This window comes from Triturus cristatus, chromosome 10 (genome assembly GCF_964204655.1).
Source record: "Triturus cristatus chromosome 10, aTriCri1.1, whole genome shotgun sequence".
NCBI lineage: Eukaryota > Metazoa > Chordata > Amphibia > Caudata > Salamandridae > Triturus > Triturus cristatus.
In genome coordinates, this window is record NC_140593.1 from 568,901,892 (window position 1) to 568,926,395 (window position 24,504).

A 24,504-nucleotide genomic window follows, 5' to 3' on the forward strand; every position below is an offset into this window, starting at 1 on the left:
TTGATGTCATCATCTTGCTGCTTTGTGAAAGGCTGTGGAAGTGTTCTGTTTAGTATTGAAATGGGATAACAGAGCATTCGCTTAAACACATGCAACATATCTTGTTTTTTTAATGTAGTGTACACACTGCCGTGCATGCATTATCTGATCATTTATTGAAAGGCGTGTGTGCTAAATTGTGATTGGGAGATGGAGCATGTTCAGCAATAAGCAGTTCAAATATGTGTTTACCAAATTGATGAGCATGTACCAGTTAACAATTTCTAATCGGTGGCAATATTGGGACTGTGTTAAAACTGTTGGATAGCTTCTTCTGGTGATGGTCATGTTCCCAAAGTTGGACAAGCAAGCATCCATGCTAATTCTAACCTCAATATATAAAAGTAAGCTGCCTCACCATGGCAATCATTCTTGAACATCCTGGCACACTATTTTCTTGTGTACACCCTATCAGTGTTATTGGTTTTAAGTGTCAAAGTATTGATCAAAGTGCTTTGCAGGGGCTGGAAGCCTCTGAATGCCATGTCTGATGCTCTCAAAGCAACTCATCGGAACAGTCTTGATTTGAATTCTGCTCCATTATCTTGACGCTGCTCCCATAATATTCGTTTTTTGAAAGCTGCAGCTATTTTGGTAGCAGTTTCAATGCATGCTCTGTTTTCTTGCATTTAATTTCTTCGGCAGGCTGCTGGCTTTTCAAATACCAGAATTCAGCATAAGGCTTATATCGGTTCACCACTGAAAGACAAACTGTGTTCTCTATTAAAAGATACATCTAGTAAAAAGTGCTTGTGGAAACTCCCAGCTTGAGTGCAAAGCAAGAGTCTGCTCCGTTTACTACTTCTTTCGAAAGAATTCCAGAAAATGGTGTATGATCTTGGATCACCAGAAAATGTCAAGATGGTCACTGTGCAAATTATTGATATTCTTGCTGGAAGGAGATTCTCTTGTGCACAAAAGCCTTTCTCAAAAAGTACAAGTACTTTACATCAAAGTTTACTCTTCAGCCCTCTTTCTGACACTAGAGCTTTCCTCTAGTTCTTGACTTTGGCAGAAACATACCTGTTAAATGAATAAATGTCTATACTGGCTGCTTTGCCATCTGCTCGAACGAGATGCTAACCACATAGTAGATTTTTATTACAAACGATAAAGCATTGCACAGGATAAGCATGAACTTTCTAGGAACAGACACAGCCAGTTTGAAGTTTCAGCAACAATTCATTTTTAACAATAGAGGAAAATCTCCTGTACCTGGAGTTAATATAATTTGTATTGCAGAAAGCAGTCTCTGTTTTGGACAGATGTTTTAAATTGCTCAACCGGTCCGCAGGATTGACTGTGAGCCCCAGCACTTTGTGGGAAACAATCTTATCAACGCGGTCATTACATCCCATTACCTTTACAATGTGGTTGTTACAACGACCGCGTTGTTACATCGCAGTACATTACAACGCAAGTCATTACAACGACATGCTCTAGATGGCGCTCTAAACTAAGGAATAGTGTAATTTACTATTCCAACACCTTCCCTACTGTTGCACACACTGGAGTTGGAATAGTAAATTATACTATTCATAAGTCCAGCGCCCCATCTAGAGCAAGTCATTGTAACGACTTGCGTTATAATGTACTGCGATGTAACAACACAGTCGTTGTAACGACCGCGTTGTCTATCGCATGCATTGTAAACGCATGCGATGTTATGTTATATATTCCACTTTGTTAGTGATGAGAAGAAGCACTTGATACAAGAAGAAGTACACTTCTATATTGAGCCAAATGTAGTAAGTTTAACATTTGGTCTTGCCTTCTAGTGAATCAGAGAATGGCGGTACTTAGCTTTCTGACAACACAACCACAGTGTAATATATAAGTAGTCAGGGCAGGCTAGCATTCTCATGCTTTCCTAAGAAGGAACTACAGAATTTAGATTGCATCCAGGTAAGTGCCAGGTCAGGAACAAAGTTTGTGGATAGAAACTACGGACCTGTCACAATTGGCAAAGGCCATCTGAAGACAATTCTGAGGGACACAGGAAATATACACATTCTCTGCCTTTCGCTTTCTGTCTCTCACTCTTACTTTTAGTCTCTCACCCTCCCTCTATCTCCTTGTAGGTCTTAACACTGTCATATATGATGCTCCCTCTCTCCCACACCCTTTCCCTGCTGATTTATGTCTCAGACCCGCACCTTCACTGAACAAGGGCTACAGGTAAACACCTGTGCGTTCTTGGCCTTCTGAGCTAGCCTCAGCTTTGTATCTTGCGGGTTCACCAGTGTTGGTGCATCGTCTTGATCCATGCCACATTTCTAGCGTGACTTTGACTCCTTACTACGGTAATTAGACAGCCCTACCATAGAGCAAGATAGTGAAAGGTTTGTCCTACTTTCCCGTTCTTTAACAGTTCTCTGCCTAGGTAGATCCCTGCAGTGTCTGTTTGAAATAGATCTGTATAGATTAGGCATCCAGGATGTTCTGATACTTTCAAGTTGCATATCTGAAAACATGACAACCAAGTCTAGCTTTATTCACTAAAACTATTGCCTTTTAGGCACTGGAGTCCCAGCTTGCATCCTGCCGAAACTTTATGTACGACCAGTCGCCGAGCAGAGCAAGCCTTTCCATGTCCAATCAAGTAAACCACTCCAGAGGCAGCAATGAGAACAGACTGAATGCCAAGATGCCTTTATGTGATAAAGGGTTAGTGTTTGCTCCTGCTACAGTCCTTGGAGGGTGATTGTGTAATGCTCTCTCCAAGAAAGCACTTTTAGTTTGCATAATAAATTAGCACTAGTGGACCATTAAATCAGTGCATAGTTGTAGATGTTAATAGTGTGTGTATTACAAATACATGTTTTGTGTTTATGACATATATGTAGATCCTGGCACCAATATAATCATACACAACACAAACGAAGCCCCGGGTCCGGGTTTGTAGGGAGGTCTAGCGTGTGACTCAGGATATCTACGTGTGTAAGCTGGGGATTCCCTTTTTAAGGACAGTTCCCCTCACACACCAATGGTGTCATGCTTCATCATGGGGGTACCTCCTCACGTGAGAACCTAGTCCTCACGTGGGCTACAACCCCCTCGCTGCGAGGGAGGAGCTCAGGGATGTTTTTCAATTGGAAGGTGGGTATACTAAAACCCCATGGTGGCTTGGTGTGTACTGAAAAAAGTGCAGTGCTATGTTTTGAGTGAATAAAAATAATTAAAACTGGCTACGGGGTCAGCTGTGACGTTAATTTTTAATTCAGCTGCCCAGTGTCAGGATTAAAACCACAATATCGCTCGTAGTCCAGGTGCCAAGATTCAAGGCCCCTGTACTCTTACAAGACCAACATGTTTCAGCCTGATAGACCTTGGATAGTGTCACGGCTTTCTTCAGGGTCGGTGATGTAGCTACTAAATTTAAAAGTGAAAAGTGTGTATAATAACGTGGATGGAAATGTAAGTGAAACAATACTGAACCAGGATAGTTTTCACTGTTCAGTATGTTCTTCGTGTACCCTATGAGGTATACGGAGTTCACCACATCTGTCACGGCCTCTTGGCCTAATGGTACGGGTGCTGCAACCGCCAATAGTGCGGTTCCTCAGGTCGTCCGCTCGAGTGGTGTAGAGTGCCATTGAGTGCACTGTTGTAGAGTTCAGTAGAGTGTTGCAGAGTAGAGTCGTAAAGTGCAGTGCCGTAGGTGGTTCAGAGTAGAGTATAGTGGCATGGACTGCAGTAATGCAGAGTAGAGTGCAGTGGTGCAGAGTAGAGTGTCGTAGAGTGCAGTGGTGTAGAGTGACGTAGAGTGACTTAGACTGCATTGGCAAGAGTAGAATTCAGTGGCCTAGAGTAGATTGTTTTAGAGAGCACAGTTGCATAGAATACAGTGGTGTAGAGTGGATTGGCATAGAGTGCGCAGAGTGGAGTGGTACAGAGAAGAGTCATTGGCGTAGAGTGCTGTGGTGAAGAGTAGAGTGAAGTGTCGCCTAGACTGGAGAGTTGTAGTGTGCAGTGGCCAAGGCTGCAGTGGTGCAGAGTAAAGTGCATTGGCATGGACTGGTACAGAGTAGGGTGGAGTATGCCTGGTGTGGTAGTGCACTGTAATTAAGGACATCAAATCTTCAATTGAAATAACCATTATATTTGCATAGACATACAGTTTCAGTGATGAAAGCATACAGCTCACAAGCAATAATGTGTGGAAATGTCATCACCTAGTGTATTTATTTGTTTTGATCGTATTCAAATATTTGTTTCCCTGTAACGCCCTGAACGTCTCAGGATCGTTTAACAGACACGATAATGAGGACGCAACAACTTGTGAAGGGTTAGTTATTTTAATGAAGGCAAAAATACTACAAAGAATAAACAAAAGTTATAGTCACTGGAATCCTCCAGGCTAAGTACGTTACCAGCCCACAGCACGGATGGTCCTAACCGTCCTCTGCATACACGCCGATCCCGGCGTATGCCAACAGAGGGCAGAAATGAAATGGCCGACAATGCCAATCGGTAGGCTGTGAGGGGTACGAAGAGTGTTGGGGAGAATCGAGGAGTCAGGGAAACACCCAGCCGGGGTCTCTACCTGAAGGGAGCAGCCGCTCAACCTCTTCCTCAGACTGCACCGGGACGCGGAGTCACCTCCTGGTGATGCGTCACCGATACCCCAATCTACAGCAAGAAGACTGAACCGAGAGCAGCCGCTCGATCGATCCTGTGGACTTCCGAGTCTGTAATGCGGCAAACACCTCCTGGTGTGCGTTACAGCTGGCAGTCCCTGTATCTCTGGTCGGGCTGGGAGTTACGACTCCAACCAGCAAAAGCGCCACTGCGCTTTGACTCAGCCGAGTCAAAAAAGCGAAGCTCAATGGTAGACCGGTAGAGCTTCCGGGTCCTTCACAGGTGACGATGGAACAAGACACGGCCCAGGGAGTAACGACTCGACCTACCTCCGTTCTTGCCTACTGGAGCACCACTCCGGAACACTGCTCTTCACGAAGCAGGTACGTCGGTGTAAACACAATATCCGACAGCGTTGTACCTCCCGGTTCCTCCCTTTATAGGGCGTGTTTTCCTTGAGTTATGTAACAGCTCTCCTGTTTACATAAGGGCGTGTTTTCCTTGAGTTATGTAACAGCTCTCCTGTTTACATAAGGGCGTGTTTTCCTTGTGTTATGTAACAGCTCTCCTGTTTACATAAGGGCGTGTTTTCCTTGAGTTATGTAACAGCTCTCCTGTTTACATAAGGGCGTTTTTTCCTTGTGTTATGTAACAGCTCTCCTGTTTACATAACCTCTCAACCGCTAAGCATCCTGGGAGATGTAGTCCGTTTTCGCTGGTTACCGTTTTCCTCCCCTCGCATGACAGGAATTCTTGACAGTACATCCTCCCTCTCAGCGGCTCCCCACGGGTCCAGCGCTGGCAGGAAAACGCCGATGGAACAAGGAGACCAAGCGCGGGGCATGAACCCCTTCAGCCGGTTCCCATGATTGCTCCTCCGGGCCATAGCCTTTCCACGCAACCAGGTACCACAGCTTCCCCCTGCGCCATTTGGACGCCCGTATGCCCGACACTTCATACTCCACCTCCGACTCCACGCATACCGGCCTAGGTGTCCCAGACGGCTTGGAGGGTGCTGGTTTGAGCAATGATACATGAAAGACAGGGTGTATCCGCAATGACTGGGGCAAGCACACCTTCACGTTCACGGGACCCATACACTTGGTAATTCGATAGGGGCCCATGTACTTGGGATGGAACACACTGTTCTTTCGAAACCTCATGTTTCTTGTGGATATCCAGACGTAGTCTCCAGTGCGGTACAGTGGCCCGGGCCTTCTCTTCCTGTCTGCCGCAACCTTGTACCTTCTCTTGGCCTCTATTAGGACAGCCCTTGAGCGCACCAACGTGTCTTTTATGTGTGCCACCCTGTCCGCTGTGGCGGGAATCCTGTCCTCTCTGAACGGATGTAGAAATGGCAAGAACCTGGGATGTTGGCCATAGTTGCTATAGAACGGAGATGACTGTGTGGAGCTGTGAGTGGCGTTGTTATAGGCTATCTCTGCAACCCATAGCAAGTCGACCCATTCTTCCCTGCCCTGGTCCACAAAACACCGCAGATACTGTTTGAGCGTTTGGTTCAGGCGCTCGGTTTGGCCGTCCGTTTGAGGGTGGTAGCTGGTGGACAGGGCGGTCTTAACATGCAGCGCAGTGCACCAAGTCTTCCAGAATTGCGCAGTAAACTGCGACCCCCGGTCCGACACGATCACCCCAGGTAATCCATGCAGTCGTACCACATTCTTCAGGAGTAGTGACGCCAATTCCCCTGCCGTAGGGACTCTCTTGCAGGGGATGAAGTGCCCCATTTTCGTCAAGTAATCCACCACCACCAGTATTGCCGTCATCCCGTGGTCTACCGGTAGGCCCACCACGAAGTCCAGTGATATGCTATCCCATGGTCTATCCGGGGTCAGAAGTGGATGTAAGAGCCCTTGGGTTCGGCCATGGTCAGTCTTCATGGTAGCACACGTAGGACACTCCTGTCCCCAACTCCTGACATCCACTCTCATGGTTGGCCACCAGAAATGCCGTCCCATGCTAGCCACCGTTTTGTCCCCAAATGACCTGCGCATGGAGAGTCATGGCACCAGATGAAAGCTTGCTTCCTTAGCCTAGGCGTGGGTATCAAAAGTCACCTGCCCTTCAGGGGTATCCCGTCGTTCAGCTGCCATTCTCTGTGACTGCGGAGCCACCTCCGCCATGCGAATGACCTGATCCCTCTCTTTATCCCCCTCAGGAAAGTATCCGGTTACCATCCTCGGGGAAATGATGGAATGCTCGGTCGCAGGTAATGGTTCCTTAACTGCAGATTGACGGGACAGGGCGTCCGCCTTCCGGTTTTCCGTCCCCGGCCGATACGTGATGCGGAAGTTGAACCCCGCAAAGAAGATCATCCACCGCAGCTGCCTGGGAGAAAGGTGTCTTGTGGCCGTCATGAACTGTAGGTTCCGATGGTCCGTGTACACCGATACCACATGTCTTGCCCCCATCAACCAATGCCTCCATTCGGTGAAGGCGTCCTTGATTGCGAGAAGCTCCTTCTCCGCAATATGGTAGTTGCGTTCGGCGTCGTTGAGTTTGCGGGACATGTACGCAACGGGATGAAGCACCCCTGTGTCATGGTTGCGTTGGGACAAGATAGCCCCCAGCGCCACATCCGATGCGTCCGCTTCCACCACGTAGGGAAGATCCGGATCGGGGTGAGCCAACACCGGCGCCTTACCAAAGGCGCTTTTCAGGGCCTCAAAGGCTTTGTTCGCTTCAGGGGACCAGACAAACTCCTTGGACTTCCTCAGTAGCTGTGTGATTGGGGCCACCAATCCTGAAAATCCATCTATAAACCGCCTGTAAAAATTGGCGAAGCCAATGAAACTTTGGACGTCCTTCACGCTTTGGGGCACCGGCCATTCTTTCACCGCCTTGATCTTTCGTTCTGCCATCTCCTGTCCCTCTGGACTCAGCATCACTCCGAGGAATTCCACGGATGTGACGTGGAAGTCACACTTGCTGAGTTAACAAAACAGCATGTTTTCCCTCAGCTTTTGGAGCACAGCTTTGACGTGGTGAACGTGCTCCTCCACACTGGACGAATAGATGAGGATGTCGTCGATATATACGACCACGTAGATATCCAACTCCTCTCTGAATACCTCATTCAAAAAGTACTGAAAGGCTGCCGGGGCGTTGCACAGACCGAACGGCATGACGAGGTACTCAAAAAGGCCGAACCTGGTCTTAAAGGCGGTCTTCCACTCGTCTCCGTCCCTCATGCGCACCAGATGGTATGCCCCTTTCAAATCCAACTTGGTGTAGATACGAGCTTTCTTGACCTGTTCCAGAAGTACACTGATGAGAGGCAAGGGGTACCGATTCTTTATGGTTATCGCATTCAATGCCCTAAAGTCCACACAGGCTCTCAGCTCCCCATTAGCCTTCGGGATGAAGAAGAGTGGCGAGGTGGCCGGAGACTTGGACGGGCGGATGAATCCTAGCTTGAGGAGTTTATCCAGGTACCCCCGGAGATGCACGTTTTCAGGCTCCGTCAGGGCATACAGCCTGCCGCTGGGAACGCTGGCCCCTGGCACCAGGTCGATCTGGCAGTCAAACTGTCTATGTGGTGGTAGCACTTCCGCCTTCACCTCATCAAATACATCCTCAAAACTGTGATAAGCCTGGGGGAGAGCCACATCTTTTTCTGCCGCTGTAGCCACCGTCTGACTCCCGCTCTCATCTGCGTCAAGGGATTCCGTTCTTATTCCACAATGCAGGATGCAATACGGTGACGTCATTTCGATGTGATGTGTTGGCCAATCCACAGAGGGGTTGTGTTTCTGTAGCCACGGCAATCCCAATATGACGCCATATTGGGGTGCTCGGATGATGTTAAAATCGATTTGTTCCAAATGGTTCCTCCCATATCTCATCGGAAGGACCCCCGTGTGCTGCCCGATGGGCCCCGTCACCAATCGCCTTCCGTCTACAGCATAGACGTCTTCGGGTACAGCTTTGGGAAGAAGCACTAGCCCTAGCCTGCATGCCTCGTTGTGATCCATAAACATGCCAGTGGCCCCTGAATCCACCATGGCCACAACGGGTATCCACTGGTCATGCACTCCCACGTGCACCGTGATAAACAGGTGTCGTTGTCCCTTAGTGACCGAGTTGGAAAGTGAAGGGATGGATGAGTGACTCCGAGATGCCCCTTCTTTGGTCTGGGAGTCCTCTAGTTTTCCGCCGGTATGTCCACCACGGCTGTTACCGACCGGTTGGCCCGATAACGTGACGTCTTCGGTTTGGCAGGGCATTCACGTACGTAGTGGCCTTTTTTGCCACAATATAGGCACAATCCTTGTTTACGGCGTGACTCTTTCTCCGTGGCTGTGAGGCTCGCTCGTATTGCGCCGATGTCCATGGGTTCTCCCTTGGATGCGGTGGAAGTTTCAGGACTTCCCACCGTCACATAGGATGGAAGGGATTTTCCTTTTCTCCCATGATCCCCCTTTCTTTCACTTAGCCTATGTTCCAGCCGTAATACCAGGTTGATAAGGCCCTCACATGTCTGGGGTTGAGGGTCAATATAAGCCACAGCGTCCTTGAGCTCATCGCACAGCCCTTGATGGAAGAGCGCCGTCTGTTTAGCAACAGGCCACTTGGTTTCCGCAACCAGCCTTCGGAACGCGTTGAGATACTGCACCAGGTCGTTGGATCCCTGTCTCAACTCAAGCATTTCACGGTCCGCCGTGTACGAGTCCGCCCTTCTGTCGAATACCTTCAGGAATTCCTCGCGAAAAGCACCCCAATCACATAAGATGGGGTCGTCCCTGCTCACCAGAGGTACGGCCCATTGTGCCGCGTTTCCAGCCAAATAGGAAATAAGGAAAGCCACACGAGCCTGACTCGTGGGGAACGCCTTTGGTTTGCACGATAAATGTAGCGCCACTTGTGTGAGGAATACCTGCACTGTGTTAGGATCCCCACTGTACCTCTCTGGTGTTGCCAAGGGGATGGATACCGGCATTTCCACTACTACCGCAGGGGTCTGGTTCGTGAGGGAGGCGCTGGGCGAGAGCGGGTCCAATTGGATAGCATCCAGTCTGGCTTTTGTCGCAGTCCAACGTCCTCAGGGTCGCACGATGCTGTAAGGGGTCCACCTCCCGATAGCCCCTTGGTCTGGTATGTATATGACAGACACAAAAGGGTGATCAGGCGAGGGAAGGAAAGGAAGGGGACTGCGGGGAGGGAGATCTGAAAGAAAAAGCACAAGGCAATATGGTTAGGACAACCCCTAAATTCCCGTACTCAATGTTTCCCCTATTTTCCCCTGCTGTACCTGTAAAGGAAAGAAAGCACTCCTGACTGGGAGACCTGGAGAGCCGAGGAACAAAGCAGTTCGTGACCTATAGAAAGGACATGGTTTAGCCACAAGATACCCCTACTTGCTTTTCCCCTCCTTCTCCTTTATCCCCAGAACAAACGGACCTACCACAATTCCTGAACCTCGGGTATAACAGGGGGTGGGGAAGGACGTATGTCAGAAGTCCTCTCCGCCCCTGTTGGATACAAATAAACAATTGAGGTGCAGCGAAGCTTAAGCCCTGTTCGGTGCATGCAGCTCCTTCACCGACTTCTGTACAAACTTAGAACGCTACTCCCATACTCCTGGGATAGCGTGAACTAAAGAGAACCCCAGCGGGTGGGCCTACTCTCGTTCTCCGAGAAGGTTTCCCTCTGACAGGAGGAACGATAGGAAAGGCTCCAATCCTTGGAGTTGCTGGTATGCAATTACCAGAAACACAGTACAATGTCTCACCGCTCGGGCGATCCCGCAATGCCTTGGAAAGGCGTCCAACGGAACCGCAGCGGTTCTATTTCACCCTCGGAATTTTAGCACGGACCACACGCACAATAGTGCGCGACAAAGTCAGCGGGAAGTCAAGGCTGGTGCGAAGCACCCCTACCAGAACGCCACTTATCGTCCGCTCTCGATCTCGTCCGCACTCGAACCTGGAAATCCAAAATAACCGGCACCCGCTTGATGCCGGAAGTTCCTTTTCATCGTCTTCGCGCCGTGCGCGATGACGTCGGAGCGTCATCTCGCAAAGCGCGCAGGGATATGTAGTTCCTTACGCCCGTCTCCTACGGGCGTGTCGCCCTCGGGCTGTCAGTGCTCTACGGTGAGCCACAACAGTACATCCCTCCCCCGAAGAGCACTGACATAAGCACGCTTTCGTGGGATGTTTCTTGTGGAACAGGGCAACGAGTTTAGGAGCGTGGACCTGGGAGGCAGGTTCCCAAGAATTTTCCTCCTCCCCGTAACCTTCCCACGCAAGGAGGTACCACAACCTGTTGCGGTAAATCTTGGAGTCCAACACACCCCTCACCTCGTATTCTGCCTCGCTTTGTACCACCACTGGTGCAGGCTTTCGATCGGGCCCTACCCGTGCGGGCTTCACTAGGGATACATGAAATGCAGGATGGATGCGTAACGAGGAAGGTAGGGATAGCTTCACTACCACAGGGTTTACCAATTGAAGCACCCGATAAGGACCGATGAATTTGGGATTGAAAATGCTGAAGCGTTTAAAACGTATGTGTCTTGTGGACAACCATACGTAGTCACCTACTTTATAGACAGGCCCTGACCTTCTGTGCTTGTCCGCGGATGCCTTGTAGTTGCGCTTCGCAGCCCTTAGATTGCTTTTTTGCTACGAGTAAGTTTGCCTGTATGCGTTCTACCCTACTCTGCGCCTCGGGGATCTTGGTAACCTGCGCTGGATTCAGGAAAGGGGAAAACCAAGGATGGAACCCATAAGAGCAATAAAAAGGTGTAAGTTTGGTGGACGTGTGCGTAGCGCTGTTATATGCTACCTCCGCCAACCATAGGAAATCCACCCACTCGTTATCAGAAGCGTTGGAGTAACACCGAAGGTATTGCTTAAGGGTTTGGTTAACCCGCTCTGTCTGCCCATCCGTCTGGGGGTGGAAGCTGGTGGATATGTTGGATTCGATTCCTAAGGCTGAACACCAGGCCTTCCAGAAATGAGCAGTGAACTGGCCGCCTCTATCGGAAATAATCTTTCTAGGCAATCCGTGTAAGCGTACCACGTTCTCCAAGAGCAAGTGCGCCAACTGGCCTGACGAGGGCAGAGCTTTACAGGCGACGAAGTGCGCCATCTTCGTTAAATAATCCACCACCACCGTGATCACTGTGCATCCCTTATCACGCGGCATACCCACAATAAAGTCTACCGAGATGTTCTCCCAAGGGAGGTCGGGTGTGGGAAGAGGTTGCAATAAACCTGCTTGTTTGGTATGGGAAGCCTTCATTTGATTGCAAACCCCGCAGTCCTGGACCCATGTGATCACATCCTTCCGAACCGACGGCCACCAGAACTGTCTCAGGATTCTGTCAAGTGTTGTTTCCCTGCCGTTGTGACCTGCACAGGGCAGTTGATGGCACCATTTGAACGCTTGTAGCCGTAAGGATCTGATGGGCAGGAGCAGTTGTTTTCCTCTTATCGGTAGCCCCTGTACTAGTTTCCAATCAGGATTGTCTTTCAACCAGTTCTTCCACTTTGGTGTCCGCACGTTCTGTGATACGCTCTTTAAGAATGGATCCGTGCAAGTCGCCCCAATTACGTGTTCTGGGCTGATTATGGCTCCTGTATTAGCAGCTGAGGTGATGTCTTGGGATGCTTGCCGGGATAAAGCGTCTGCTTTCTTGTTATCCTTTCCGGGTCTGTAAGTGACAAGAAAGTTGTACCCTGCGAAAAAGAGTGTCCACCTCATTTGACGGGGTGTGAGGTGTCTGGCTGCAGTCATAAACTGTAAATTTCTATGGTCCGTGTAGACCGTAACTACATGTCGGGCGCCCATCAAGTGATGCCTCCATTCACTGAAGGCATTCTTGATGGCTAGCAGCTCCTTTTCTGCAATATTGTAGTTGCATTCAGCGGGGTTCAGTTTTCTGGACATGTAGGCCACCGGATGTAAACGTCCTGTCTCGCTATGTCTTTGTGACAAGACTGCTCCCACCGCGGTGTCGGAAGCGTCCGCTTCCACAATGAAGGGGTATTCCGGGTGTGCATGAGCCAATACCGGGGCTGTCGAAAAGGCTTCCTTTAGCTCTTCGAATCCTTTTTGGGCTTTTTCAGTCCACTGAAACGTCGACTGTTTACGCAGCAGTTGCGTGAGAGGGCTGGCCACTTCCGAAAAGCGGTCGATGAAACGACGATAAAAATTTGCAAACCCCAGGAAACACTGCACATCCCTAAGGTTACGTGGGGTTGGCCATTCTTTTACGGCCATTACCTTTCTTTCCGACATTTCCTGACCCCAAGGGGTGAGGTTTACTCCTAGGAATTCTACCGATGATACCCCAAATTCACATTTACTGATCTTGCAGAAGAGGTGATGTCGTCGCAGGGTTTGCAGAATGGTCTTGACATGTTGTGGATGATCTTTGGTGTCCGTAGAGTAGATCAGGATGTCGTCTATATATACGACGACGAAGCGGTCAAGGTGTTCACGAAGGACATCATTTAAGAAGAACTGAAACGCCGCTGGGGCGTTACACAGCCCAAACGGCATAACCAAATATTCGTAGAGACCGAAGCGCGTTTTAAATGCGGTCTTCCACTCGTCTCCTCTCCTCATACGGACCAGATGGTATGCCCCCTTTAGGTCAAGACGCGTGTATATCACTGCCTCTTTGACCTGCTCCAGCAAGACGTTGATTAATGGAAGGGGATACCGGTTCTTCACCGTAACGGCGTTCAAGGCCCTGAAATCCACACACGCGCGCAGCTCGCCGTTCGCCTTAGGGATAAAAAAGAGAGGCGATGCAGCGGGAGATTTCGACACTCGTATAAAGCCCAAGCTCAAGTATTTATCCAAATACTCCCTGAGGTGTTTATTTTCGGGCTCCGTTAGGGCATATACGCGTCCAGCTGGAATGACCGCTCCGGGGATCAGGTCGATTTGACAGTCGTACGACCGATGCGGTGGTAAGACTTCTGCCTTGTCCTCATTAAAGACGTCCTCGTATTCCTTGTAAGCGTCTGGTAAGGTGACTGCGTGTTCTACTGCAGTCGCTACTTGATAGCAGATAGCCAATGATGAGGCTGGGTTCTTGGGTGAGCCATTGCAATTAGCCAAGCAGTAGCCTGAGGTATAAAATATGGTCTTCTCCTGCCAATTGATGAGAGGGTTGTGGAGACGCAGCCACGGCAACCCCAGGATTAATCCATAATGGGGTGCCGGTATGACATTGAAGGAAAGAAGTTCCTGATGCTCAGTCCCCTGTCTCATCGTTAATGGCTCTGTATGATATCTCACCGGACCGGACTCCAACATCTTCCCATCTACGGCGAACACCATTTCAGGCTTGTCTTTCTCTTGCAAGGTGATCCCTAGCCTTACCACCTGGGCTTGATCCATAAAACACCCCGTGGCCCCCGAATCCACCAATGCACTAACCGGAATCCACTCCGCGTCCACCAGGATGTGTACTTCGACATAGAAGTGGTTTTTGTTGTGGAGGGGTAAATCCTCCAAAGAAGGGATGTACATTGCGCTCAAAGGACTCCCTTCCTCCTCCTTTAAGCAGAGTCGTTTCCCGCAGTAGAGCTGTTTGTGCGAGTTACCGCGGCCTTTTGTTCTGGACGGGGGACCTTCGGCCTTAGGCTGCATTCCCGTATAAAATGACCCTTTCGACCACAGTACAGGCACAGCCCTCGCTTCCTCCGGTAGTCTCTTTCTTCCGCCGATAGCGGGGAACGAACAGCGCCTATTTCCATGGGCTCTGTCTTGTTCTGTACCCCGGAGTTCGTAGATCGAGAGTATTCCACGCTTGGCACGGGTTTCTCCCTCTTTCGGTGCTCCCCTTTACGTTCGCTCATGCGATGGTCCAGCCTTAGGACCAAACTAATGAGATCTTCACAGGAGGAGGGTTGCGGGTCGATCTGAGCCAGCACATCTTTCATGTCTTCACTCAGCCCCTGGTGGAAGATAGCCGCATGTTTCCCTTCGGGCCACTCAGTTTCCGTAATCAGTCTCCTAAAATCGTTGAGATAGGAGATGACGTCCCGATTGCCCTGACGCAACTCCAGGAGATCTCTGTCGGCTGAGAGCGTGGCCGCTCGTCGATTAAAGGTCTTCTCAAATTCGATCAAAAAGGCGTTCCAATCATACAAGATATGATCGTCTCTTCTCACCAATGGAACGGCCCATTGTGCAGCGTCCCCGGATAAATAGGAGAGCAAGAAGGCGACTTTCGAATGGTTGGTGTTAAATGCCCGGGCCTTACAGGTGAAGTGTAGCATTACCTGTGTGAGAAAGACCTGTAATTTCCCGCTATCCCCGTTATATCTTTCGGGAGTGGCTAACGGAACAGGCGTGGGGATTTCTACCACCACAGGAGCAGCTAGGATAGCGCGGGGGGTGCCAGCGTCAAAGGGGTTACGCTCCAAGCGGTCTACCTGCGCCTGTAGTGTGGCAGTTTCTGTTCTAGAGGTGACTACCTCGGCCTGTAACAGGGCCAAAGCAGCCAATACGTCCTCTAAGGTGGCCATCCCACCGTGCGACTGGGAGGACTGCTATTCGTGGGCCGGTTATTTTGTCGCAGTCCAACGTCCTCAGGGTCGCACGATGCTGTAAGGGGTCCACCTCCCGATAGCCCCTTGGTCTGGTATGTATATGACAGACACAAAAGGGTGATCAGGCGACGGAAGGAAAGGAAGGGGACTGCGGGGAGGGAGATCTGAAAGAAAAAGCACAAGGCAATATGGTTAGGACAACCCCTAAATTCCCGTACTCAATGTTTCCCCTATTTTCCCCTGCTGTACCTGTAAAGGAAAGAAAGCACTCCTGACTGGGAGACCTGGAGAGCCGAGGAACAAAGCAGTTCGTGACCTATAGAAAGGACATGGTTTAGCCACAAGATACCCCTACTTGCTTTTCCCCTCCTTCTCCTTTATCCCCAGAACAAACGGACCTACCACAATTCCTGAACCTCGGGTATAACAGGGGGTGGGGAAGGACGTATGTCAGAAGTCCTCTCCGCCCCTGTTGGATACAAATAAACAATTGAGGTGCAGCGAAGCTTAAGCCCTGTTCGGTGCATGCAGCTCCTTCACCGACTTCTGTACAAACTTAGAACGCTACTCCCATACTCCTGGGATAGCGTGAACTAAAGAGAACCCCAGCGGGTGGGCCTACTCTCGTTCTCCGAGAAGGTTTCCCTCTGACAGGAGGAACGATAGGAAAGGCTCCAATCCTTGGAGTTGCTGGTATGCAATTACCAGAAACACAGTACAATGTCTCACCGCTCGGGCGATCCCGCAATGCCTTGGAAAGGCGTCCAACGGAACCGCAGCGGTTCTATTTCACCCTCGGAATTTTAGCACGGACCACACGCACAATAGTGCGCGACAAAGTCAGCGGGAAGTCAAGGCTGGTGCGAAGCACCCCTACCAGAACGCCACTTATCGTCCGCTCTCGATCTCGTCCGCACTCGAACCTGGAAATCCAAAATAACCGGCACCCGCTTGATGCCGGAAGTTCCTTTTCATCGTCTTCGCGCCGTGCGCGATGACGTCGGAGCGTCATCTCGCAAAGCGCGCAGGGATATGTAGTTCCTTACGCCCGTCTCCTACGGGCGTGTCGCCCTCGGGCTGTCAGTGCTCTACGGTGAGCCACAACAGGCTTTTACATCGGCTGTTTCTTGCCTAGAGGCAGCCACTTCAACTTGCACGGTCGCTAAAGCAGCCAGCACATCATCCAGTGTTGCCATGTCTGTTATCGACCGGGAGACAGTTAGTGTTATTAGGGTCGGATATTTTGTAACGCCCTGAACGTCTCAGGATCGTTTAACAGACACGATAATGAGGACGCAACCACTTGTGAAGGGTTAGTTATTTTAATGAAGGCAAAAATACTACAAAGAATAAACAAAAGTTATAGTCACTGGAATCCTCCAGGCTAAGTACGTTACCAGCCCACAGCACGGATGGTCCTAACCGTCCTCTGCATACACGCCGATCCCGGCGTATGCCAACAGAGGGCAGAAATGAAATGGCCGACAATGCCAATCGGTAGGCTGTGAGGGGTACGAAGAGTGTTGGGGAGAATCGAGGAGTCAGGGAAACACCCAGCCGGGGTCTCTACCTGAAGGGAGCAGCCGCTCAACCTCTTCCTCAGACTGCACCGGGACGCGGAGTCACCTCCTGGTGATGCGTCACCGATACCCCAATCTACAGCAAGAAGACTGAACCGAGAGCAGCCGCTCGATCGATCCTGTGGACTTCCGAGTCTGTAACGCGGCAAACACCTCCTGGTGTGCGTTACAGCTGGCAGTCCCTGTATCTCTGGTCGGGCTGGGAGTTACGACTCCAACCAGCAAAAGCGCCACTGCGCTTTGACTCAGCCGAGTCAAAAAAGCGAAGCTCAATTGGTAGAGCTTCCGGGTCCTTCACAGGTGACGATGGAACAAGACACTGCCCAGGGAGTAACGACTCGACCTACCTCCGTTCTTGCCTACTGGAGCACCACTCCGGAACACTGCTCTTCACGAAGCAGGTACGTCGGTGTAAACACAATATCCGACAGCGTTGTACCTCCCGGTTCCTCCCTTTATAGGGCGTGTTTTCCTTGAGTTATGTAACAGCTCTCCTGTTTACATAAGGGCGTGTTTTCCTTGAGTTATGTAACAGCTCTCCTGTTTACATAAGGGCGTGTTTTCCTTGTGTTATGTAACAGCTCTCCTGTTTACATAAGGGCGTGTTTTCCTTGAGTTATGTAACAGCTCTCCTGTTTACATAAGGGCGTGTTTTCCTTGTGTTATGTAACAGCTCTCCTGTTTACATAACCTCTCAACCGCTAAGCATCCTGGGAGATGTAGTCCGTTTTCGCTGGTTACCGTTTTCCTCCCCTCGCATGACAGGAATTCTTGACATTCCCCCACACTTCAGATTATCTGCACAGTTCGTTTATAGACATTAAACTTTGTTGTGTGCTAGAAAAAAATAACAGACAGCCTTCCTCCAGCACATCCCCAGTGGCCAGCATAATTGTCACATAAATCCTCTCACTGTGAAGTCAGAGAAAGAACAGTAAACAAATTCCCTCTGAAGCCAGATCCTGACATTTGACCTCTGTCTTTAAATGCACGGCAAATGTGACAAAATATTAACAAGATTTAGGGCCATATGTAGGTAATTTCTATTTACCGATTCCTAAATACCGAATTTTACCGATTTGGTATTTAAGAATCGATAAATAGAATGTAGGTAAAAAAATCGGTAAATTTTACCGATTCGGTAATATTCGTTATTACCGATTCGGTATTTACCGAATCGGTAATAAGGCATACCTTCCCATTCATTCCTATGGGCCTGGAGGTCCATAGGAATGAATGGGAAGCCATTCACTATTACCGAATCGGTAATAGGGGGAGCATATTCAAGGGTGGCAGGGTGTCACATTGACACCCTGTTGCACCCCTGAATCGTGCATGTGTGCACATGTGGCACACATACATGCTCTAAGGGCATGTATGTCTGCCACATGGCACTTTTAAAAAAGCACAAAATTGCTTTTGAAAAGGTATTCGGTATTTACCATCAACTTGTAGTTGGTGGAAAATAACGAATCCTTAACCCAAAAATGCCCTCACTTGAGTGCTCCCTACATAGGATTTAAGGATTCGGTAATTTACCGATTCGGTATTTTACCGATTTCTTAAAATACCGATTCGGTAAATTACCGAATCCTTAAAACCTGCCTCCTACATTAGAAAGTGCTAAATACCGGTCGGTAACGGGAAAATTACCGATTTTCGGCCGTTACCGACCGGTATTTAGCTATCTACATATGGCCCTTTAAGGCTTATTTACAGAAATTGAACACGGGTGGAAAATTACAGTAAATCGGATATGCTCTACGGGAAGGACGAACTCAAGCTGGATAGTCTATATCAAATAAAACCAGCAAATACAAAACAAGCAAATGTGAGTTACAAACCACAAATCCAGTGGTAAGAAATGGCAAAATGTATTCCCTGGGAAGCTTTCCAAATGTCCCTGAGATGTCTTGAGCAAACCAGGCAGCAAACCGTGCTGTCTCGTCAGCTTTGACATAAAGATGTCATTAGGCAAACCAGACTGCTACTTCGATCTAAAAATGTTTAGTTAAAATTACTTTATTGGCACCAGCGTACAGTTACTGCCACATTTCTGTCAGATTGTTAGCTTGATCACATACTTTCACCACTCATTGGGTGTCATTAATCCAGATGTAATTGTGAAAAGGCATTTTCCAACAAAACAAAGAAATTATTCTGCACTAAGACACTGACTGCAACATGCCTCAGTATTATTCCTATTGCTAAAAGCAGCCTAAGAGTCACATAATTTAGGCAGCTTGCTCTTTATATAGTGGCCAAAATGAGGTACACTATGTAAAGAGTCCAGGCAAGCCCCAATTGATTTACAGAGGCACAAATGATAACCCAAATGCTCTATTTTGTGGTAGTGTGGGCGAGCAGTTAGGCCTATGTAGGAAAATGTCCCTTTTTGCCATGGTCACCCACACTTTTTGCTTGGTAAATGTGATTTTGACTGAAAGTGCACGGGTTCCTGCTAACCAGATCCCCAGTGTCAGAGCTCTTTCCTAAAACTGTTGAGTGGTTTCCCTTGAATGGCAAAACCCTTAGCACCCTCTGCAGGTGCCTATTAAATGGTAACCTGGTATATAGGTCCTGGGGTACTAAAGTGGTCCCCTAAGGGCTGCAGCACGAATTGTGCCATCATAAGGGACCCCTCACCAAGCACATGCAAGACTGCCATTGCAGGCTACACATCTTGGTGCAGACAAAAGTGAAAATACAAGACATCCCTGTGTGCCATGTCCCCTACCACTGCATGTCATGATTGTAAGTCACCCCTACAGCAGGCCTAACAGCCCTAAAGCAGGGTCCTGAATATTACAAGTGTGCCACCTCCAGCTCGAGTCTATTTTTGTTTCACCTCTCCTGGACATCCCCCATGTCACCTGCAACCTCTGCACGCAGGCAACATCGACCAAGACTGCTCCTGTAAGGAAAAAACAGACGCCTAAGGACACTCCTGCACCCGTCGTCCCAGGAACTTGGAGAAGAGGACGAAGGTCATCGCAAGGCCTGAGCCCTCTTGCTGGTTCAGCCCGACTGGGTTCCTAGCCAGAGCCTTTTTCCAGTGACCGATCCCCATTGAAACGCATTGGGCTCCCAATGCTGATTTGCACCCTGCACCTGGCCGGCATCGTGCCACTGGTGGGGTACAGATGGTGGTGCCTTGAACCTTGCTGTCCCACTCACCTTAACATCTGGAGATTGGTCATGTAAGTGGATGTACTGTATCTGTTTGCAGAACTTATTCTTCATTGTTTAGGATATCCTTGCAGAACTCAGAAATTGCATGGTGTGCACTTTTTAAAGTGAAAAGAATTTATATTTAAAAACGTACTTACCTGAACGATTTTTCTCCGATGTCAACTCATATATAAAAGTACTTGATATTTTTATAAATTGGTGTGGATCACCTTTTTGAGTCATGTGTGTCAGTTATTAATCAATGTGTGTATTTGCAAATGTCTTGCACTCCTCTGTCTTAAGCCTAAGGCTGCTCATTCACACTACCCCCTAATAGAGAACTATGGAATTGCATAGAAAGCCCCTACCCACTCATAAGGGAATCCCCGGACTTTTTACACTGTATTTCAATTTTTTCATGTACCACATAAAGAGAGAACTTCCTACTGCCTACCAGAGGGTAGTGCTAAGTATTTATTGCACACACAAAGGCAGCAAAGGAGGCACACACAGTCTGACACCAACTTATACTAATATTAACACATCTTTGTATGAATTTAGATTAGATACCATGATCATTGGAATTGGGTTAGTACTTTTTGAGATATTAATTTTAATTACGTTTCAAAAGTTGAAAGTGCAATTTTTGAGAAGTAATGTTTTACTATTGAGTAAAAACATGTATTGCATTTGGGTTCTTATCAGCGATGTATGGGACCCTTCTCCTGGACTTAAGGTGAGTATAAGGCGAGGCCCAAGGCCACACCAACAGGTCATCTCGGGTGGCAATGGGGCAGCTGGGTGCAGAGGTTTGTTTCGGCAGACATCAGAGGCTCTCTCTTTGTCTTGGTTCTGCAGCAAATGGACAAACAAGTCAGCTGGGCCACTCTTGGTGTGGGTCTCACTGTCCCTGTAGTCCCTAAACCTACGGGTTGGTCTTCCTCGGTGTTAGTGTCCGGTCTGGACACAACAAGCCTTTATGGCAAGGGGTCCGGTACCCCAGGTATTTGTACAGTGCATCACCAGTTGTTCCTGACGTTCCAACACTTTGAGGGAGGCTGGATCTGACCTGTGGGAGCACGGCGACCTCTTTCTGGGCGGCTGCAGCATTGGTAGTCCCGGTGAGCGGTAGGACGGTGAGCCAGACCGTGCATCTTTGCAAGAACACCTCCTGCCAGATCAGGCATAATTTCCGACCTCAGAGCCTGGGCTCTCACCTCAGAGGGTCAAGCTGGACAGGACCAGTCATCCCCTACACTAGTGATCGGTAGGTTTTCAGGGGGTACCTCTTATGTACCCCCAGGGTGCATGTATTAATAAATCCATCAGTGTAGGTTTATACGAGGTGTTTGATACCAAACACCATGGGTTTCAGTGAAGCCATTATGTAGCTGGGGAAACTCGTTTTTACCAGTGCCCAGTACATAATTTATTTTATTTCTAAAGCGCCACACTTATCCCCAAAGGGGTGTCACTGCCCTGAGTCGTTGCCTAACCTAACAACTGAGAGATTGCACTGAACAAGATACATCATTCCATCCATTAGCTCTTGCAGATATGCCCTCGCATGTAAAATGCACCCTACCTTAGGGCTGAAAGGCTTGCTGTAGGGGTGACTTACAAATATTACATGCAGTGTTAGGGGACATGGCACACAGGGTGTGTGCGATGTTGAGTTATCACTTTTTAGAGCACCATGTCACACAGCTTGCAGTGGCAGTCTGCATGAGTTTGGTGCTGGGTCCCTTAGTGCAGCTCTTAGGGACCCACTTTATGCCCTAGGTACCAGGGGTACCACCCACTAGGTACACAGAGGTACTAAAGGCTTGGCCAACTGGGGATCAATTGACCAGGCACCTTGCTTTGGGGAGAGAACGCTGGCACGGGGATCTGGTAAGCAGGAACCCAGTGCACTCCAGTCAAAGTTGCATCAACTACCAGGCAAAAAGTTGTGGGACTACTGCAACAAAAACCCAGTTTCCTACACATCGTGATAAAGGAAAATGGTTTGCTAACATTATATCAGAATTCTAACCCAATGGTTGACTTAAATGAGATGGGACACCGTAAAAATCTATTTGGAGTGAAATACCCTCAGTTTTTTTCACTTTGCCATGGAATCTTTTGCTTACTGCTCCTTACGAAATAGCATATGATTCAGAAGAGAATCTGAAATGGAAGAAGAAGAAAAATACTTTCTACTAATGCAGGTTCTCCAAAGTAGATGCCTTCTATGAGCTTACATGCAGTGATCCTTTGTTCACCCAGTCGTAATATTTCATAGTTGTACATATATATCCAGTTAAAAAAAAACTATTCTAGGCTGCGACCAGGGGATGTCGGGAAACATGGAAGCTTCTCAACGTTATCTGAACCAAATGCTTAAAATATTTTTTTTTAGGATTGCTCCAAATCAGTGCGGAGATATCTTGGGTAGATCCACACTTGGCACATTGCAGAACTGACACTTTATTACAGCTCAGTCAAAGGTCAGATATGGAGTCCTGCAGTTCTTTTAAAGCATGGGTACTCACAAACATTTTCCCAGGGGCCAAAGGTTTGGTCTTAGAGGTGAGCGAGGGTCACATTGGTGTCAGCACGGTGGGGCATATAGTGAGTGTAGGATAAGCATGTACATCTAGTTGCTGAACTTAATGGCACAAAGTGGAACCAGAGAACCTGGATTGAATCTCGGCTTCTCCACTTGACCAAATTGTGTGATCCTGGGCAATTTGTTTTACTTAAATTCCCCTCCTTTTTCTTCATTATCACATAAAAGAGTACCTCGAAATACAAGAATTTAGGATGCGTGCAGTACAAAATCTTCTACTGTGTTTGGATTTAATCACTAATGGCATTGTTGTCAGAGTGGAGAATCTTGGACGTTTATAAATTAATGTTTGCAAGCTATCACTATAAGAAAAATCTTCTGAATGCACTGCTAAAATCTGATTTACTAAGGTAAAACGGTTCTGCAGGTTAATGAAATACATATTTTTAAATGTTTAACGTTTGCTGTCTTTAAAAATTAAGGTTTTCTTTCAGTTAAGGGGTGCAGTATACCATAGTTACTTCCTTCCTTTAACTGCAGTTAACCTTTAAATAAATGCTTGCTATTTATTTCACGTTTTTTTTTTAATGTTAGTGCTGAGTTAAGGGAACAGCAGCCCAGTGCTACTTTTGCCCAGGGAACCAAATTTAAGGCCAGGAGGGCTGCATGCGGCCCCTGGGCCGTACTTTGAGTATCACTGTTCTAAAGGGTTCAAAATATGGCAGTGCTTAATTTGTGACTGTGTTTGCCGATGCTCTGCGCCGGCACTTATTTATGACAATCCAGCACAAGGTGGTGCTGTCTCAGTTTTGTAACTGAGCACATCGGCCGAGTACTTAATGGTATTTAAAATTATAATAATACCTCATCCAAGCTATTTTCACAGCTTTTGATGACATTGAACTGCCAAATTATCACACTTGCTGGAGTCTGATGATAACCGTGGCACTGGCATTAATTATGCAGTGCTAGCAAGGACATTGGGTCAATCAAGCTGCAGTACCCTCCAGTGAAATGCCCTGGCACCTACATTTTTTTGTACAAATTCAGCACTGAAAATATGTATTCAGTTTATGCATTGTACTTATTGGTGGATTGTTTGGTTAAGACAAATTTTGTTTCTAATATTTTTCTCTTTACTCACAGGGTAGGAAAACGGCTGGAATTTGGATCATTATCTTCAAATATTCCCTCACATATGATTCCTTCACCCCAGGGTGTCGTCAAGATGTTGCTTTAATACTGCTCCATGATGGATTTCACATTTTATCGTAATTTTCTTACGCGCTCGGAGCAGGTGCTCTCTGTCCAGACATTGGACCGCTAAAAACTAAAGTTACTTTTCATTGTTTTGTTATTTATTTTTCAAAAGTGTTCGGAGTGGCTATTTAAAATATGAAGCAAATTATAACATAACTTTCTTTGTGTTGTCTCATTTCTGATTGACTAAAGTACCATGGGCCCAGAATTCGTTTTTATAAACCAGTCTGTGATGGTACCAACACATCTGTTTTCTCTCCATATTTTGAACTATTTCACACACAATGCACTCCCGTTTTATGAGAGAGTCTACATTCATGCAGCACTTTCTGGAGTAATGGTCACTGTTTTACCCTTATATGGGAATGGAGTGCCTTATGTTTTTTTCACTCCTTATTCGGTTTGATGACTTGTTTGATTTTCTTCATTACCTGGTTTTAAGCGCATTTTTTGCCCAATAGTTTTGTTATTTCCAGTGTTTGGAATGGACTTATTCTTTACTCTGGCTTTGCTCATCAAAACATCTACAGCCGATCTTACTTTATTGTTAAGTCACTGATACCAGTTCACAACAGAGAAACAAAATGATTAAAGGTGATCCTGCCAGTTTGCGTTCCTGGGTGCTCTCCTGGGCTTGCAGTCCGTCTCCCTCCCGCTCCCGCCATTGCCAACGCGGATGTTGCACGGAGGGGGACTACCATCCCCAGGATCCTCAGCGGCGCCACGAGAAGCGGAACTCGAACACGCCCACTGCACTTTCGCGCCGGGAGGCGTTTAAAATCACTGT

General features: G+C 48.0%; 1 protein-coding gene across 1 annotated transcript in view; it reads left to right on the forward strand.

Annotated features, from left to right (window-relative positions):
* The window catches only part of LOC146789745 (nuclear distribution protein nudE homolog 1-like), a 119,073-nt gene extending 95,312 nt beyond the window's left edge, over positions 1 to 23,761 (forward strand). The window contains exons 11-12 of the mRNA XM_085630135.1: positions 2,558 to 2,706; positions 23,604 to 23,761. Of these exons, the coding sequence (XP_085486261.1) occupies positions 2,558 to 2,706; positions 23,604 to 23,697 (243 nt within the window). The 3' untranslated portion in view covers positions 23,698 to 23,761. The remainder of the gene's footprint in view (positions 1 to 2,557; positions 2,707 to 23,603) is intronic.
* Positions 23,762 to 24,504: the final 743 nt, after the last annotated feature.